The sequence below is a fragment of the Etheostoma spectabile genome, chromosome 23, assembly GCF_008692095.1.
Source record: "Etheostoma spectabile isolate EspeVRDwgs_2016 chromosome 23, UIUC_Espe_1.0, whole genome shotgun sequence".
NCBI lineage: Eukaryota > Metazoa > Chordata > Actinopteri > Perciformes > Percidae > Etheostoma > Etheostoma spectabile.
The window spans coordinates 12,399,718-12,418,417 of NC_045755.1; the positions used below are offsets into that span (position 1 = coordinate 12,399,718).

General features: G+C 42.3%; 1 protein-coding gene across 5 annotated transcripts in view; it reads right to left on the reverse strand.

Annotated features, from left to right (window-relative positions):
- Positions 1 to 16,609: 16,609 nt before the first annotated feature.
- chchd3a (coiled-coil-helix-coiled-coil-helix domain containing 3a) overlaps positions 16,610 to 18,700 on the reverse strand; it is a 70,494-nt gene continuing 68,403 nt past the window's right edge. For all 5 annotated transcript variants that reach the window (XM_032505230.1, XM_032505229.1, XM_032505227.1 and 2 more), the window contains one exon: positions 16,610 to 17,295. In XM_032505230.1, coding sequence (XP_032361121.1) covers positions 17,286 to 17,295 — 10 coding nt within the window. In that variant the 3' untranslated portion in view covers positions 16,610 to 17,285. The remainder of the gene's footprint in view (positions 17,296 to 18,700) is intronic.

The window sequence follows — 18,700 nt, forward strand, 5'->3', positions numbered from 1 at the left end:
ACACATACACACACACACACACACACACACAAATTATGAGTAAAAACAAAACCAGCTAAAACTACACAAAATACTAAAAACACAATAGTTCACACATGTGCAAAAAAATAATTTTATCTTCCAAGGACACACAAACACAAGTTGTCACAAGCAGACTGACTACTTCTACAGAAGCAATGACTGTGATTCACTATTGTCTCTCAATAACACACAATGGTGCAGATTCGGTTTAAAAAGTGAGGGACTATTTCTTGGCTTCAGTCACTTTGTAGAGTCTTTTTGGTACTTTAAGGTTCACGTACAACCAGTGGTTGGAATGGAAAGTGTGGTGTGCAGGTCGGAGTGTTTTGACAAGTATTGCTGACCTGGGTTGTAGTTGCCTCATCCAAATCTTGGAATTTGAAAAATGAGGGGGACAATCCAATCCCTGGTGGAAATTACACCTCCACACACAGATAAGAGATTCACATATAATCCTTCTATGGCCCATAATGTCGACAGCCTTGGCTACAGTTTCAGTGAGGCAGAAACAGTGCCTTGCCCCCTTGAGAAACTGCAGACACACACACACACACACACACACACACACACACACACACAGCCTATAGAAGGAGCTTCAGGGTCTGCCGCTCAAATGTGGAAGCAATAAATCTACTTCTTCTTTACCTTTGTGTACATTCACAGGTGGCCACTGCTTTAGGAAATGTTAATCTTGCCCACATGGACATGATAAAAGAGAGAAGATGTATCTAAGAGATTAGTGTCTGAAGGTAAAAGGGAAATGAAAGAACAAAATGGGAGACAAGAGAGGAGGGATTGAGGTTGCTAGAGATCGAGCCTCGTGTAATCCACCTGCTTTTGTAACCACATGGAGCCTTGCTGGCCTACCTACCATCTAACTCTCCTTTCATTACGGATTTTTTTCCAATATCGGAAAAGTGCCAAACATATTGAGTAGGAATTAAAAAAAAGGAGGAAAAGGTGAAGATGCATCTTGTATCAGTCCCTGTAGTATACATCCGCAGCTGAGTTCCAGTGTTGAGAGAACATTGAATAAAACCAGTGACTGTGTCAGTGAAGCCACCTGCTGTTTTTGGCATGGTTGTGCATGTTTCTCTCTGTGTGTCTGCATGTACTGTATATGTGTACTATCCCCTGCTGTGGTTATTAAGGATGAAGATGTGTCCTACTCAACACCTGTCCAGCTGCTGGCTACAGCAAATTCACACTCAATTGCTGTAAAAAAAAAAAAAAGAATAAAGATAAATAGAGAGCCAAGACATTCTTTTGCTTTTATCTTGTAGGGCTATTACTGTGGGTGTGTGGGTCGGGATGCGTGGTTTTGTGTGGGTGGGTGGGGTGTGTGTGTGTGTGTGTGTGTGTGCATTTACCTACAGGTCAGTGTGCATACAAAGAACACTTGGCCGCCTGCACACACAAGCATTCTGTGGTACTGAAATGGTTGCATCATTTGTCTGTAAACTTTTACAAATCATAGTGTCTGTTTGAAAGTCTTTTCTCTTCACTGCCATAAATGAAGTGGAAAATACTTTCTAGCAATACTTCTTCTGTAAATTATTAAACAGTGGCAGAGGCCTTTATTTACCTCAACTGCAGAGGGTACAAGGCCTGTATAAGCAGGCTTGCATTGGATGCAGGCCTTTGTTTTTAAGTCACCTATGTTTATTTGATCATATTTTAGTATGAAGCTTCCTTTTTTTCTGATCTGCTACAATCTGTAAAATAGTTTTTGTACTGCATAATGTTAGGATCAGCCTTGGTAGTGGTGACCCCCCCCCCCCGGCCATCATTAAAAATACTGTATTTATCTAGCCCAAAGTTTGTTCAATTTTATGTATGGAATAGAAAAGTTAGGCGTCCATTTGTTTCTCTTGCTGACCTGCAGACTTGTAGTCTTTCTCTTTGATGTTCTCTTTATACACAGGTTGTAGGGTGGTACAATAACTTTAATTTAATTGTCAGTGACACCCCTTCTTATATAACCTGATCTGTAAACAACAGTTACTGCTGTTCTAAAGTCTGACTTTGCTGCATCTGGTTTTGTATCTGTTGCTATGGTAAAGGACATGAATGTAAATGAGAACAACAGAGCTAGATTCATAATGTTCCAACCACTTTCAGCCCCGAGGTCCTTTTGAAGTTTTTTTATTTCCAGCTCACATCTTCAAAAGGTGGCTTATTAAACAGCACCGTATTTGCATTCCTTTAGATTACAAAAATCGAAAAGTGCTACATGTGTGCAATGTTCTCTGTGGGCAACAGAAAACAGTGCTGTGGCCAGAAGTGATCACAATCTCTGTGGGATCAGGCGGTATTGGAAATCCTGCGGGACAGGGCTGTTGTGGGATTGAAAAAAAGGGCGGGGAAAACAGTTCCCCCGCACAGACCTCTGAAGCAATGACTAAAACATCAAAAAGACAATTTTGGATTGAAAATACTTTTGCACCTGCTCCCCCGTCTCACTCTTAAAGACAGAGCCACTGAGCAATACACTGACACAGCTTTTCAATTCCGCCTCCACAAATGGTATGACGTATAGGGAGGGGAGACAGGAGTCACCACAAACTCTATTTGGTCCTTTTTGGCCTTGTTCCAGGGTCCCACATCTCCACTTCTTTTGAATTCCAAATGTAAGCACTTAAAACTTAAATCTTTTATTCATGGCTCTGATTGTGAAACACGTAGGTAGTGTGAAGTGCTTGTGGTCATTTCCCAAATGGCATTTAGTGATTACAAAGCTGAGTGACAGAGTTGCTGCTTTCAGTCTGGCAAAATGCTTATTCAATAAGTCTAACTTTTTTTTTAAACAGTTTCTCTTTCTAGCACACATGCTGCTAGCAACACAACAGCTATTTAAAAATTGTGACTCTCTCACACAAGTCCTATGCTCTGTTTATTCAAGGGGATGAGATTTGAATTTGAGTTACATGCATAACATGTATTACTTATGTTACCATGATAATTCAAAAACCTGCGTTGTGATGTCAACCTCTCGTCGTCTTTTACAGTCAAACAAATAGACACTTTCTCGTTATCATCTCTAAGTCACAAACGCTCTCATAGACCTACTGCCCCCGGAGAGACAGAAAATGTGCTCATTGCGACTAGGGATGGCTTTGCAATGATGTAGCAATTGTTTGTATTGGAATGTTCAAAACTTAATGAACCTTTTCATTATCAGTAACACTTCCCTCAAAGTTTTCTACATAAGTGACATGACACTGTCATGAACACATGTCACTCACGTGACACTGTCATGACACAGTCATGACGCACGGTCCCTAGTCTTAACCCTAACCCTAACAAGAACCATGTTATGACAAAACAGTATTACATTATGTTATAACCGTGTATGACTTGTTTATAATGTTTTATGGCACGTTCATGACAGTGTTATGTCACTGTTATGTAGAATACTTCAAGTAAAGTGTAACCCATCATCGTAAGTCAATGTTTAATTCATAAACTTATACATATATTCACAGAATATAGTCTCATCGTTCTCAGTATAACATTACAGACCATAAAAATGCAATGTTTAGTATTAATTTAGTATGTGTAATGAGCTGAGTTAATGTGTCCCTGTTATTATGGGTTCATCAGTTAAGAAAATATTTACTGTGTTAGTGTTATGCACTAATGTTACCAGCAGAAATAAATGTGGTTCTTTGGGGGGGGGGGTATAACCGAAGTTTGGGATGTTGAAGAAGAGCGGGGTATTCTCTTCCGCTGTGTTCCCTAAATAAATTCACAGAAGTTGCAAGCCAGTCATCGCCGCTTTATTCAACGCTGCAGCACTGGAGTGAGCGTTACACTGTCATGGTGATGTTGTTGTTGCACAAATGACAAATGTCGTTGCAAAGGTATAGCTAGCTCGCTAATAAAACATTGGGACGATCAAAGGGGTCAAGAGAAAAACATGGAGCAGCTTGCTAACAGGAGAGAAAATAGCGTGTCAGTTTAGTTTTTTTTAGAACCAATCCAACTACTAACTGCGTTAAAAGTGGTTGACTGGTTGAATAGAAAAGAATGTCTTTTATTGTTATTATACACATGTACAACGAGTCTGAAGCAACTCCTTTTCCGGAGTCAACGTGTACATAAGAGAAATCTAACAACATGGAGTAAAATAAGTAGTGCAAAAGATAAAAGGGGGGTAAGTTGCACAGTTCTGAGACACCATATACTTCTATAAAAATAGAAAACAGTGTGATACGCAGTGAGAAATAATGATATTGCACAGTAATGAATTGCACAGAATTATCAGTGTTATTAAAAGTATTAAATATGAAATATTGCACAGTAGGTGGGTAGAAGAAAGTCCTGGAGTAGGAGTAAGACTGTGAAGTGAAGTCAGTGCATGTTGTGAGTTCAAAGTGATCATGGCTTTTGGGAAGAAACTGTTCTTGAATCTTTTAGTCCTTGTTCTCATGCACCTGTAGCGCCTCCCTGAGGGCAACAGGTCAAACAGATCAAAGCCAGGGTGCTAGCTTTCCTTGGTGATGTTTTCTGCTCTACTGAGGCAGCGGGAGGTGTAGATGTACTTCAGGGAGGGGAGAGGGCATCCAGTGATCTTCTATGGCGCCTTAACTACTCTCTGAAGCCCCTGCCTGTCTGCCACAGTACAGCAGCCGTACCATGCTGTGATACAGTACGTCAACAGGCTCTCGGTGGACGAGCGGTAGAAGGTCAGCAGCAGGTTGGAGTCCAGGTTCTGCTTCTTGTGGACCCTCAGGAAGTGTAGACGCTGTTTAGCCTTCTTGATGACCGCTGTGATGTTGTCGGTTCAGGGGATGTCATTGGAGATAAGGACACTGAGAAACCAGAAGGTTTGGACCTTCTCCACACACTTGCCGTTGATGTACACGGGGGCTGGATTGGTGCTATTCTTCCTAAAGTCCACAATGATCTTGTTTGTTTTCTTGGTGTTCAAAGCCAGGTTGTTCTCTGAACACCAGGCTGCCAAGTTCAGAACCTTCTCTTTGTAGGCTGCCTCGTTTCCCTTTGAGATGAGTCTGTCCGCTGTGGTCTTGTCAGCAAACTTGACGATGAGGTTGTTGTTGTAGGCCAGTCTCCTGTCGTGGGTGTAGAGACAGTACAGCAGGGGGCCCAGTACACAGCCCTGTGGGGAACTGGTGCTCAGCGTGCAAGTGGAGGAGAGGTGGGGGCCCAGTCTCACCGTCTGGGGCCGATTGTGGAGGAATTGTGTTAAAAGTTGAGCTGTAATCCACAAAGAGCATCCGGACGTGGCTCAGCGCAGAGTGTAGAGCTACGGCAATGAAGTCCTCTGTGGATCTGTTCATGCAATATGCGAACTGATAGGCGTCAAGGTCTGGGGGGAGACAGTCCTTGAGATGTTGAAGAACCAGGCTCTCAAAGCACTTCATGATTCCCGGGGTGAGGGCCACAGGACAGTAATCATTAAGGCTGGTGATGATTGTTTGGCACTGGGATGATTGTGGCTGATTTTAGGCAGGGTGGGAAGACTGCCTGGGCCAGGGAGAGGTTGAAGATTCGGGTGAAGATAAGGGCGAGCTGGTGCGCGCATGCCCTGAGCACCTTGCCAGGTACTCTGGACCGGCAGCCTTCCTGTGGTTCACTGCCAGGAGCACCCATCCGAAATCTTGCTCCCTCACAGTGAGTGGGGTGGTACAGGAACCAAGTGGGGATGGGGGCAGGGTTGGGGCAGATGAGTGGTGCTGTTGTGATGTCTCAAAGCCAGGAAAGAAGCAATTTAGTACCTCTTCAGTGGCGCACTCAAGTCACCTGTTATTGCCTCAAAGCTTCTACAGATCGCGATGTCTTGTATGCCCCGCCACACCACTCGTGTATTGTTGCTGGACAGGTGGGACTCTATGCTCCTCTTATGGTCCACCTTGGCTCTCTTAATACCACTTTTCAGGTCAGCTCGAGCAGCCCTGTACACCCTGTCACCTGACCTGAAGGCAGCGTTGTGGGCTCTGAGGAGTGTGCGGACATGGCTGGTCATCCAGGGTTTTTGGTTAGAGAAAACACAAATGTTTTTGTCCAGTCACATTTCCAATACAGAACTTGATGTAGTCCAGTACTGTTCCTGTGAATGTTTTCAGCTCCTGGAGTTCAAATAAGTCCCAGTCCATCTGGCTGAAGCAGTCCTGTGGTTTGGGGAGTGCATTTTCAAGGCCAGGTTGTAACAGTATTTATGGTGGGCCTGGCACTGCGTCTGAGGGGGGTGTAGGCTGGGGAGAGCAGGAGAGAGATGGTCTGATTTGCAAAGGTGGGGGAGAGGTATGGTGTTCAGCAGGAGAGAGTTTACATTGGTGTTGGGTGGGATATACACAGCCGTGATGATCACTACTGTCAGCTCTCTTCGGGAGAAAGAAAGGCCCACATCTTACAGACATGTACTTAAGGTCAGCGGAAAAAATGTTTATCTATAATTGTCCCGTTATTGCACCACTTATCATGTACGTACATACAGAGCCCTCCTCCCCTTCTCTTACCCATTCATGTCATTAAAAATAAACCTTAAAACATACTTGGATACATGGATGTGTGCATTATTTAAGCTTTAGTGCGTAACACTTGTAATATTAATGAATGTCCGTTGCATTCAAGACATTGCCAAATGAGTTGTTACAAAGGTAATTAAGACTGAGCTCCTCACAACTCTCTCTGTATTTCTCAGCATGGCTGTGTTCAGAAGGTTGTGTCGTCCAGTGACTTTCACATGCATAAAAACGAGTGAAGATAAAGACCTCTTCTGAAGAGTCCATTGTGTTTTTTCAATGCCATCATTTACCTATTGCACTGTGATCAAACTCATCTGGACAAGTGGAAAAGGGCTGTGAGAATCATGTTCTTTGATTTCTCTACCGCATTTAACACCATTTAGCGTGTCAGACTGGGAGACAAGCTTGTGCAGATGGGGGTTGATGCTCGACTGGTATCCTGGATAACAGACTGACGGAGAGACCACAGTTTGTCAGGCGAAAGGACTGTTTCTCTGAGACTGTGTGTGTTCTGCAGCACCGGAGCACCTCAGGGGACTGTGCTTTCATCGTTCCTGTTCACCCTCTACACTTTGGACTTCAGCTACAACTCTGAGTGATGCCACATGCAGAAGTTTTCGGATGACACTGCAGTTGTGGGGTGTCTCAGGAGTACAAGTACAGGAACCTGGGTGACTTTGTGCAGTGGTGCAGGCTCAACCATCTGAACACAGCAAAGACCAAGGAGCTGGTGGTGGACTTCAGGAGATCTAAACCACACATGACTCCAGTCTCCATTGAAGGGGTCAATGTGGAGGTGGTCAGCATCTTTAAGTACATGGGGGTACATGTGGACAACAAATTGGACTGGTCAGCCTACACAGATGCGCTGTATCGGAAAGGGCAGAGTCGGCTCTACTTCCTGAGGAGGCTGCGGCCATTCAATGTCTGCAGTAAGCTCCTCTGGAAGTTTTACCAGTCAGTCATTGCACTGTCATGCTCAACAGACAGGTTGAGCAGGTCCTTTGTTCCCATGGCCATCCAGCTCTTCAACACAACACAAGGGGGGAGGGGGGAAATTGACTTTTCTTCATATCCCTTGTCTGCTATACAACTTTCTTATTGGCTATATTAGCCCTCATACATAACCTGGACTGTGGGTATAACATCTACATATCATAACTTATTCCCTGTTACATAGTGTTTTTATTCTTATTCAGTCAGTCAGTTTATAGGTTATGTTTATATTTTATAGTCATAGTTAATGTTTTATCATGATCTACTGTTCTCACTGTTCACATTTTCACTGTCATCCTTACCCACAGTTTACAATAGTATCTCACCTCATCATGGTCATTGCCTGCAGTTTGTTGTGTTATGGCTGTCTTGTTACTGCATGCCTAAAATTTTCTTTGGGATGAATAAAGTATCTATCTAATCTTCCATGTGTTACGCTAAGAACAGAAAGACTCAAAAAAATATAATCGGATTCATTTGAGCTTAGAGGAGAGGGGAAGTGGGGAAGCAGACGCCAGGGATAGGGACGCAGAGACGGGGAAGCTTGGGGAGTCTCGAGGGTGAGGATACTCGGGGGAAGCGTGGGAGAGCCAGGAGCAAGGAGCTGAGGGGAAGACACTGGAGCTCTGACCGGAGACTGGAAACAGGAGTGGAGGTGATGACTGCAGGGGGGAAAAAAACAAAAGAGGTAAATCAAACATAAAACACAGAGGCAAGGACACGCAAGGACTCAGGATAGCTTGTGAGAGTTTCACCAGGGTGACTGGAGCAACGACCAATCAAAGATGGTTTGAAGAGCCGGTGTTGAAATACTGTTGTTGATTGGAGATGGCAGGCAGGTGTGAGCGGCGGGAGCAGGTGATTGTGGATGAGACTCAGGTGTGCGCGGTCAGCTGGCTTCAGCAGGAGGGAGAGTGAAAAAAAAAGAAAACAGCAGGGACAAACAGGACAGGTCAACAGAAAACTCAGATAGAAAAATAGTAAATAAAGCAAAAACTCACGGCCATGCCCTCCTTGGCTACTAGCAACTGCGTGGTGGAGAAAGGGTGGGGGTGGTGCGCAATCCCGACACATGGCTTGAATCATGTGGATGCGCCAACAGTTTTGTTTTGGGAGGTTGTGGAAGCTGAGGGGCTAATTTAAGAGGAATAAAAAAAATCACTCTCTAAATATATTACATTGAGAGAATGCCATTGACTGATTAATGGTTTTTCATTTAAAAAAACAAACAAAAAACACCACAACATCTTTTCCTCAGAGCAGAAGATGTTTATTAGCTCATAGCACATATCATTAGTATAAGGTTCTGGAATCTTAAACAGACATTAATTTGCTGATGCTGAACACAAGTAATAAAATGAGCTGTGCTGATACTGATGCTTCAGATAGTACTGACACACTTCTGAATAGAGGGAGAAGCTGTTATCCTCCTTGTCTTCTAGAGTTAACTAATAAGGGCTCCAAGTGCTGTGCCATACACGGTATATCCTAGAGTAATGGAACCTTTTTCCTCTGGCTCTTTTTGAGCAGTATGGATAAGAAACAATCTGAGTCATAAAATGGTTGTCAGCTCTTTCTCTCTATCTCTCTCTCTCTCTCTCTGTGTGTGTGTTTGTGTGACACACAAGCCAAGAAACACCCCTTGGTGTTTATGAACCTGCTTACATTACCTTCATTGCCACTTAAAAACAATGACCCCACCACATTGATAAGATATTACCTACTGTTCCCTTGGGCTCCCCCCCCCCCACACACACAGGGTTAAACTCCTCCACACACTGATAAGCCAATGTCATTCACATAAAGCGTTAACACAGCACCATGTCTGCTCCATCAAAATTGATTGTGGCCCCAAGGCGAGTGTTGCGGCCATGTTTAAGAGCAACAGCACAATGCCAGCAGCAGTAATAACCATGTTAATGAGCTCCAGGGAAAGGTCAAGGCTAAACAAAAGAATTCCTCCTTATAAATATTTAAGTGTGATTAACATTAGCAGTCCTAATTAAGCCATCAGTCTTTGCTTTGTGAAAGGCCTTTGATTAGTCAAAACTCAGAATGCCTCACTCCACTGAAGAGCAACTCAGGGCCTGATGGGGAAGCTGTTGAGGTGAGGGTGCATGCGGGCTAGGAGGAAGAGAGGGTGGTGTTTTTTCTTCTTCTTTAAAAAAAAAATGTATAACAGACTGAATCATTGAGAAAACAAAAACCAATGATGAAATGAATTATCTTCTTAACAATAGTCTTATCTTTGTTAAAGTTATTTCTGGCAGAATATGTGCATGTTTCCACCCAAAGATCACCAGGAGAATGTAGGCAGGCTAGTTATTATTTCATCATGGGTGACATTATATTGAAAGAATCTGTTTAAATCGTTATTTTGGATTGACTGTACAGCCACTGGCACACATTGGACGCATTCAATGATCCCTGAAACCTGAAACTACATTACAATGTTGAATGGCATCAATCATTATGATAAAAATAAGTAGGAAGATAAGGCAAAGGTTGAAATAAAACAGCTGTACTCTTAGGGTTAGTTCTTCATCTGTTAAATGAGAATACAAAAATAAACATACCGCATTGCTTTTCCAAATACTGAAATTAAAAAAAAAACACTATAAATACACAATGCAGTCATCAGACATAGCAATTAAAAAAGGCTCATTTGATGTTCAGATTAAAAGTATTCAAGTGGCTGCACATCTACATATGTAATCTCCAAACAGCAACACATGCATGTGAAAATGGGGGAACCCAAATACCTGTTCATGTATGATGCAGCTGGGGAAAATGTCACACCTCAAAATGTCTGCCAAATTGCTTTGCACAGTGAACTCAGTAGCTATTTACCATCATATGAACAGATGTTAGTCTTTGGACATCACAGGCTCAGTGGTTGGCACTGTCATCTCACAGCATGAAAGTTCATAGATCAAATCTTGGCCTAAGATTCATCTGAGTGGAGTATCTTTATACAGAGCTTTTGATTTCTTCTCACAGTTCAAAGTCATGCAGGTTCTTGCAGAAATGTATCCTCTGGCTATAGAGTTGACTTATATGGGAGGCGAAAAAGCAATTCTGAAAATGGGTTATATATGGATGTGCGCGTGTGTGTGTGTGTGCACTGCTGCTGATGACCTCATGATGTCCCAATATAACCCAATCACAGACAAATATAGATAATCATGTTTGAGAGGGTGTCTGTGTTTTGAGTGCCTCGAGGCACCTCACACAACCGTTGGGAGACAGTGAGGTCTCAAACACAAAGCGTGTTCAATGGTGTACAGTATAAGTCTGTGTGCGTGTTTTAATGTGCATCGCCAGTTTGCCCTACAGCGCTTTTGCTTACATATGCATCAGCTATAGTCATTTATAAATAATAAATAATGTGTAATCTGTCTGTATTTGTGTGAGCAGGTCCACAGGTCTGTGTGTGTGTATGTTTAGCTTCAACTGCATGTGTTTATGTGCTAAAGCATCTTGGATGACAATAAAAAGGCTACTAAGAAGTACATTTCCATGTGTGTAGGTCTCAGAAGGATACAATGTGAGCACACTGAATATAAATGGGCCCTGGTCACCCAAGTGTATTGGGCTTGTGGACAAAATTAACAACAGAGATGCACCAAGCACCAGCTGCAAGTATGTGCAAAATAATTTAAATCCTCTTCTGAAGTATGAGAAAACATTTTTACAGCTGTAGGGATTAGTCTAAACTGGCTTCTTGCAGGTCACACATAGATAGGCTTATGCTGGGCCATGTAACAGGTTTAGTAGCCACTGGCTTGTTGTATAGTCATTTGCCTCTCTAACATGTAGGGACTAGCTTCTGGACACCTTTGTTAGGCCATTTGGTGTGCACCAGCTGATGGACAACACAGAGAAACCTATATTTAGCAGGGATTTTCTTTACAAAAAGCACCAGCATCATTCCGTAATAAAACTGCATTATGTGGTCAATTTAATAATATAACAATATACACTATGAGTTTGTCTACCGGTACCGAATTTGCTATTTGCTATTGCAATACCCAGTATTGCATTTAAACGACTGTCAAAATGATGATGTGCCGGGATTTTCAAGCCGTCAGTTTTTTAAAGCACGACCGCGATCATTCCTGAACCTTAACCAAATGTTTATTATTGTCACCATGATGGTGAAGGTCCCCCAAAGCTACCAGCACCATGGTACTGTACCTTCATGGTATAGCATGAAGGTATGGTTTCATGGTATAGCAGTGCATGGTGGTGTAATACCATTGAACTGTTGCAATAATATTAAATCAGGTCCTATGGCCCTGTAGCATCATTAAAAAACTAGCAAGATACTGTAATACAATACAATGAGCTGAATGAGTACTATTATGCAGCTGTACTATTTCCATGGGAAAATAACACAACATTTAAACATGATTTATTTGCAGCTCTAACAGAAAAATTCTCCAGTTACTTCATGTCGTTTAAAAAGCAACACAATATGTAAACTTGGAAAATCAACTTGAACATATACCTAAGAAAAAATAGAAACTTCCTCTATGCAATAAAAGTATAAAATGTCAAACAGAAACAAAGACAGTTTTCTTGTCAGCAAAATGTTTGTTATTGTCCCTCTGAAGAACACTTTAAACAGGCGACATGTTACTTTCCTCCCATTTAAACTACAGACAAGTATGTAGAGCTTTTAATGTGTTACTGGTATTACGGGAATTTCTATTTTCTGGTCATTGAGATTTAACTCCATTACCATTGCGCTTTTTCCATTTAGCCTCATGTTCGCTAATAATGTAAACAAGGAACAAAACTGTCAGGTTCCAGTGAAGTTCTACAGATAGTTCAATTACTTCATTGTGTGTGTGTGTGTGTGTGTGTGTGTGTGTGTGTTCATGGTCTACAATGTCATCCTCCTCCCCTGGTGTTCCTACTGTCTCCTCAGCACAGCAGCTCAGGGCCTCATTACCGCTCACTTTATCTCTGGAGGGACACTCAGTGTGAAAGCCGAGCTCACACTCGCTGCCACACACACACACAAACTTTCATCCAAAAACTAACAGCACTAGTACATTGCTATCCACTAAACTGGTTTTGTACTGTTGACTATCCATACTCAGGCTACCATAGTCGTGCATAAATTAACAGGAGCCGTGATCATTTGTCTTTTAGATAGTTCGACATTTTGTGGAAACCTTATTTGCTTTCAAGAAAAACAAGAAATAGTGCCGTAACGACATTTTGCAATTTAGTTTAAATGAGCTAGTAGGTGCATTTTGTTACCTACAGACGGAGCCAGGCTAGTTGTTCACTTCTGTTTCCAGTCGTTATGCTTAGCTAGCTTAGCTAAGCCAACCAGATGCTGTCTGTAGCTTTAGTACAGATGTAAAAGTGGTAAGGATCTAATCTCAAATCTTATTTAACTGTTGGTAAGAAAGCAAAAAAGCAAACTTCTTAAAATACCAACCTCATGCTTTACGAAGTCCTTGTTCTTATTCCAAGGTAGATAACATGCATGGAGGTAAACTGGCGTAGGCTCAATAACCACTAAAGTTGGGCTCGGTCCAATGAAACTTCCTGTGCCACCAAGCAGCTCTGCCTCCAAAAAGTGTTTGTATGACCAAAACTTCAGTCTGCCAAAAAAAAAAAAAAAAAAAAAAAAAAAAAAAGACTGGAAGGTAGCAGCACTACCTAACACTGAGCCAATAACTCACTCCCCTAGCAGCAGAAACTTTAGGTGGAATAAAGCAGCTTTTTTTATGGCGCCAAGCATACAGACACAAGCACAGACTAAGAGAGAAGAGTGTAGAGGTGCAGACTAAAACAAAAAAGTACATGTAAATAGGAGCGGAAGAGAGTAGCAGAGGGGAGTGTGAGGGAGCGAGGGCTCTATAAATTGTAGCCCGGTGCAGGGCTGCAGGGAGGGAGAGCAGCCTGATGAATAAAGCCATCAGCCTAAGCAGAGGCTACAGAGCAGCCTGCCATCTGCCTGCCCATTACTAGAATGGAGTGTATGATGGTTGACTCTCATCTGCAGGCCCCACTGGCATCGCAAGAACATTTCTTTGTGTGCGTGCGTCCGTGCGTGCGCGTGTGTGCGTCTTCCCTCTTACTGAACTCAAAACAAGGCAAGGTGTCCTTGCCCCGATGTAACCATAACCACATTCCCGTGGTGTCTTCTGTTGCGTTTTTAATTTGCGTGGGCAAATGCATTTGTCAAGAGCTTGTATCAATTTGGACATACTGTGTGAAAATGGTATGTATGTGTTTGTGTGTGGATGCGCATAAGGCGAGGGTGGCCCTCAGAGAAGAGTTACAGCAGCGTGGCAGACGCTTCACACCTCATTGGCAAGCAAGGAGCCAATCACCGCCAGCAGATACGCCCCTTAGGCTGCCAGCCTTTTCCTCAGTATCCTTGATGAATTAGAGAGTGAGCAAAAGAAAGAAGTGGGAAAGAAAAAGAGAAAAAAAAGGAAGAGTAAATGCAAACCCGAGAACGGGGACTGACTGTGTGTGTGGAGAGACACTAAAAGGCACAAAGAGCCGCACAGACGGATAAGAGCCAGAGAGGGAGTGTGGGGAAAACTTTCAAGGGAAAAGCTATTTTTTCTTCAGAGAAGGTCATTAACAAATGTGATTAGTCATCGTGGTGGGGGATTTTGTCTTCGCAGCGTTGAGTGCATCTGGTTCTGCTTGTTCAGAGAACAGAGGCAATATAGGACTGAAATATCATAACAGCATTGAAAACAAAAGTGTAGCTTTATTCTAATCGCTTTACACATTGCAATACAGGAATTGGTGATGGTGGGAGTTGACAAAGTTTCTCTGTTCATACAGAGACAGATGGTCCACAGCACTTAATAAATAGTGAAAACCACATTAGCAGATTTTCTCTTGGGCCAGGGTGCAACACAACGAATGTACTCCACATTTCCCTCCTACTCTGTGCCTGCCTGAGACTCAGTATGTTTGTCATACTGTGAGAGACTCTCTCGTCTCCCAAGTATGTCAAATCGGTAGCTGATAACGAGACAGACCTGTCCTCCATGTATGACAGCACTGCTGAAAATCCAATGTCTTCCTGCACATGCCCTTATCTAACTTAAAGAATGATCACAACAAATGCACTGTCTTGAGCAGAGATAATAATGAAAAAGAGGAAATAATGGAGCCTTTGTAGTTCGAAATAACAGACAGCAACAAAACAGTTGAACAGCAATAAAACAGTTATAATAAACAATACAAAACCAGCAACATAAGGTAACAACATTAAAAGGTTTGTGAAGGACTCAGAAAGGATGGTGTGTTATGGTTGGCTATAGGATGAGTGGAGGTGGGTTTTCAATCTAGATTTTAAAACGTCACCTAAGAAAAACACTATAAAAAGCCAAATTTGATTCACCTTGAGATGAAATACTTATTTAATAGTTATGTGAAATGTTGTTCACCTGACTCTCGACCGTCTCCATCACCCTGACCCCGCAGACAGCTGCCTTCGGGACCCCTCAAGAACTCCGACACAATTTGAACACTGCTGGTGTCCAAGGACATCTCTGCAACACTCGTGAAAGTTGCATTAAAATGGGTTGTTTCAGCTTACTATTATTATTATTATGAACACATATTTCTTTATTTATACAAAAAAGCCTTATGTCAAAATCTCATTACTTCTGCCACCTGATAAATGGAAGATTATAACAGTGGCTTCGGGAGGCGTGTACATAAATTCCAGCCAATAATGCACTACATTTCTTTTGAATTCCATTTTGCCGTTCTTTACTATATTGTTTCTCAGGAAATGGATTGAATTAAAATAGCAAAATTCACTCTTTTTGTGAATTTAAAAGAGTCAAGCGCACTAGCAACTCTTTGTATACAAGCTATTGTTAAGATGGAATATTTTCATAAAAGCTTTGCAACTACAATAAAGGTTGTTGAAGTGGTGGGGGAGGCCTTTAAAAGGAAAAGGTGATCAACATGTTTGAACCTCATGATTTTCTAATCACCTATTCATTTTATCAGAGTAGATATAATCTCATTACAGACAGAATACACCGTTAAATCACTTATTTTGGCTCGGAGGTACTGGGTCAGAGAGGAGTCCTGCAGCTTGTGTCAGAGTCACAGAATGGAAAAAGAAAGGGCTTGGTGTGCTCTGTGGAGAAACACCTGCCATGAACTCCAAAAGCTATTATCCCTAACCTTTAGAAAACCCCTCCAACACACGCACACACACAAACACGCCACATAATATAAGTCAACCCCTCACCCCTACGAGACCCCAGAAGTCAAAAAGCAAAAGGACAGCTGACTGACAGAGGGGGATTAGTCACAACAAATCATATGCTTGCACGCACACACACAGCCTGCCTCTCTCTTTCTATCGCACACACACATCTTCTGACGCAGAATCCAGATAACATCCTCTCTGCGATCACCTGCCTCCACATCAAACCCAGACAAGTGTCCCTCCCACACACTGTTACTGCATAAAAAGTGTGTGGATGGCTGCAATACTACCCCACCCAAAAGTACATACTGTCAAACCACACACAAACTCTCTCTCACACACACACACACACACACACACACATATACAAAAACCCAACCCAAAGAGTCTGGCTGAGTGCAGACAGCATAGAAAAGCTGTCTCCTCTAAACCAACATTAGCCTGGGAGACTGAGCAGAGAAGAACCACACTCAAGTAAGACGAGAGAGAAATACAGAAAGAAGTACACAAGTAAAAGGAAAGAGGGAAAATGAGGGGATAACGAAGTAGGGATCCATGCTCTTTCACTGAATAGCTAGAGCGCACCGAGGATTCACACAACAGAAAGACAGATAGAGAAACAGAGGGAAAGATTGATTATGGACCAGAACATCTGGGACGAATATTTCTTCCGCGCTTCAGTCCTCCTCTCTTGGGCTCATTCACTCCGTTTTGCAAAATGTCGTTGTGACACAACACAAGGGGCTCGTATCCATCAAAGATGTACAATATTTGCTGTAATTAGCATAGCATACTACACACCCACGCACGCACGCACACACACACACATATAAACACGGCGCCTAGTGAATATTTATGGAGAAAAGTTCAACAACTGTTCCTGTATTGTTTCATCTTTTATTTACTCTGATCAGACATTGTCACAAGTGTTGGTCTGGATGAAAACTCAACATGCAGATTACATTATTAACATAACACAAACAAATGCAAAGAAAAAACAGATGTGTACATGTGCATTTGTGCACAGGATAGTGCATTAGGAGCAGGAAAACAACGACTGAACAAAATAGGACTGACTTTAATTAGTAAAAATATAATTTTATTTTCCTAACAGTGTAGAAGTGAGAGGGGATAGGTCCAAGTGGCTTGTGACAGAAGCGGCTTGCTTTCTTGTGGTTGTTCTGGTTCATTTTTGCTGTCCTTACCGCGGGCCAAGCTCAGGCCTGCGCGGTCCTGTCAGTCTGCCGTTTCTCCAAAATGGCAGACGGTTTCACTGCCTCCCTACGTACAAAGAGCTAGACAAAAGGTAAGGGGGAGGAAGGAGACGAGACTCAAGGGGAAAACGTGTCTATTTCTCTATCAGGGTGCTGTGTTCGGTGCCTCTAGTGTGGTCCGGTTCTCCACAAGGTTTTGAGGGTGTGTGTGTCTTGGTGCTGACTCATTTCTCACTTCCTCCACTCTGGTTTGGTCAGTTTTTCAGTCGGTCGATAATCAGTAATCCCAGACGATGAACTCTTCATTGCTCTCTCTCTTTCTCCCTCTTCCTTAACCCCCGGTTCTCAACTTGTTCTGCAGACAAAAACAGAGAGAAGGTGCATTAGAGAGACGAAGAAGGAAAAAAAAATGTATCTAAATAGACAAACAAACAAAAGAGAAAGATATTATGTCCCAAAGGAGAAACAATACAGAGAGAAAAAGGCCTAAGAGTACAATAAAAGGGTGGAGGATGGAGTGAGTGTAAGAGGATGAAGTGAGTTGGAGAAGTGGTGAAAAGAGAGAAAGACCCGAGGGCAGTGGAGTCCATGTTAGCGATAAGTGCAACCACAAATCCCCAGCACTCGCTGTCAATAACCATTTGAACTGGCCTGTTGCAGCTGATGCCAATGGATAAAACCTGGGTTTAAGAAAAGAGATAAAACAAGGGACACGAGGAAGAAAATGACATAGACAGGTACGAAAGTAAGAAACAAAAATGTCTTCGTTCTCACTAACCAACTTAATAATGGTGTTGTGGATGACATAAGTCCATATCAGTAAAATATCATTCCTGCAAGTTTATTTTGTGCACCATTGAAATGTTTATTGACACAATCGGTCTGCCAAACACTCCACGTTAGGACTCACTGAAAGGATAATTCCAGTTTATTAGAATTTGGGGCGTTATTTTGATCATTTCTATTGGTTATGATAAAATTGTATCTCCAGTAGCAAAATCCACTGCACTGGATGTGGGAACATGTAATGTAAAATCACTATATATACAGTTCTATATATGAGCTATGATCCATTTTCTGAGCTCACTGATCTCATAGAAATCCCACCTCGGAAATACGCTCATGTATGTAATCAGCACAGATACAAATGGGATGGTTGTTTACAACGGAGACTTTGGGTAATCATTTCTTATAATTCACATTTGTTTTCTCTTCCAGACAAGTGCTTGTGTTTCTTACTGCAATATCGACATTTTCTCAGATCTCGGTAATTAACTTTAATGTAATCACCGATTGGAGAGATGGCTCCGAAAGATTTACTGACATCTAAAAAAATATTTCAAAGGCCAAATTAAATCATTAAAATATTGAATTGAATTGAAATGTCAATACTAAAGTTGTTGTTTGTAGCAGTTTCACGAGCCAGCTCTTTTTTTTCCTTCATTTTGATCCTTGCAAACATAACTGACACCGCAAACAGGGATCTGGCTCGGCCCTTTGAGAGGAAATGGGAGATGGAAGGGTCCGTCTAAAAAAAATGAAGTGGAGAAGGAAAACGCAGAGAGCAAGACAGTCATGTGGCGAGAATATGGAACTAGGAGGTAAGCTGTAGTTGGAGAGATAAGCTTCAGGTCTTATTCATAGAAAGTGAGAGAGAGAGAGAAAGAGACTATCTGTCCTTTCGACTGCCTCTTCCTCCTTGTTTGCAATCTGTACCTGTTAAGTGCTGAAGGCATTAGAAATGCGACCAGGGATGAAGG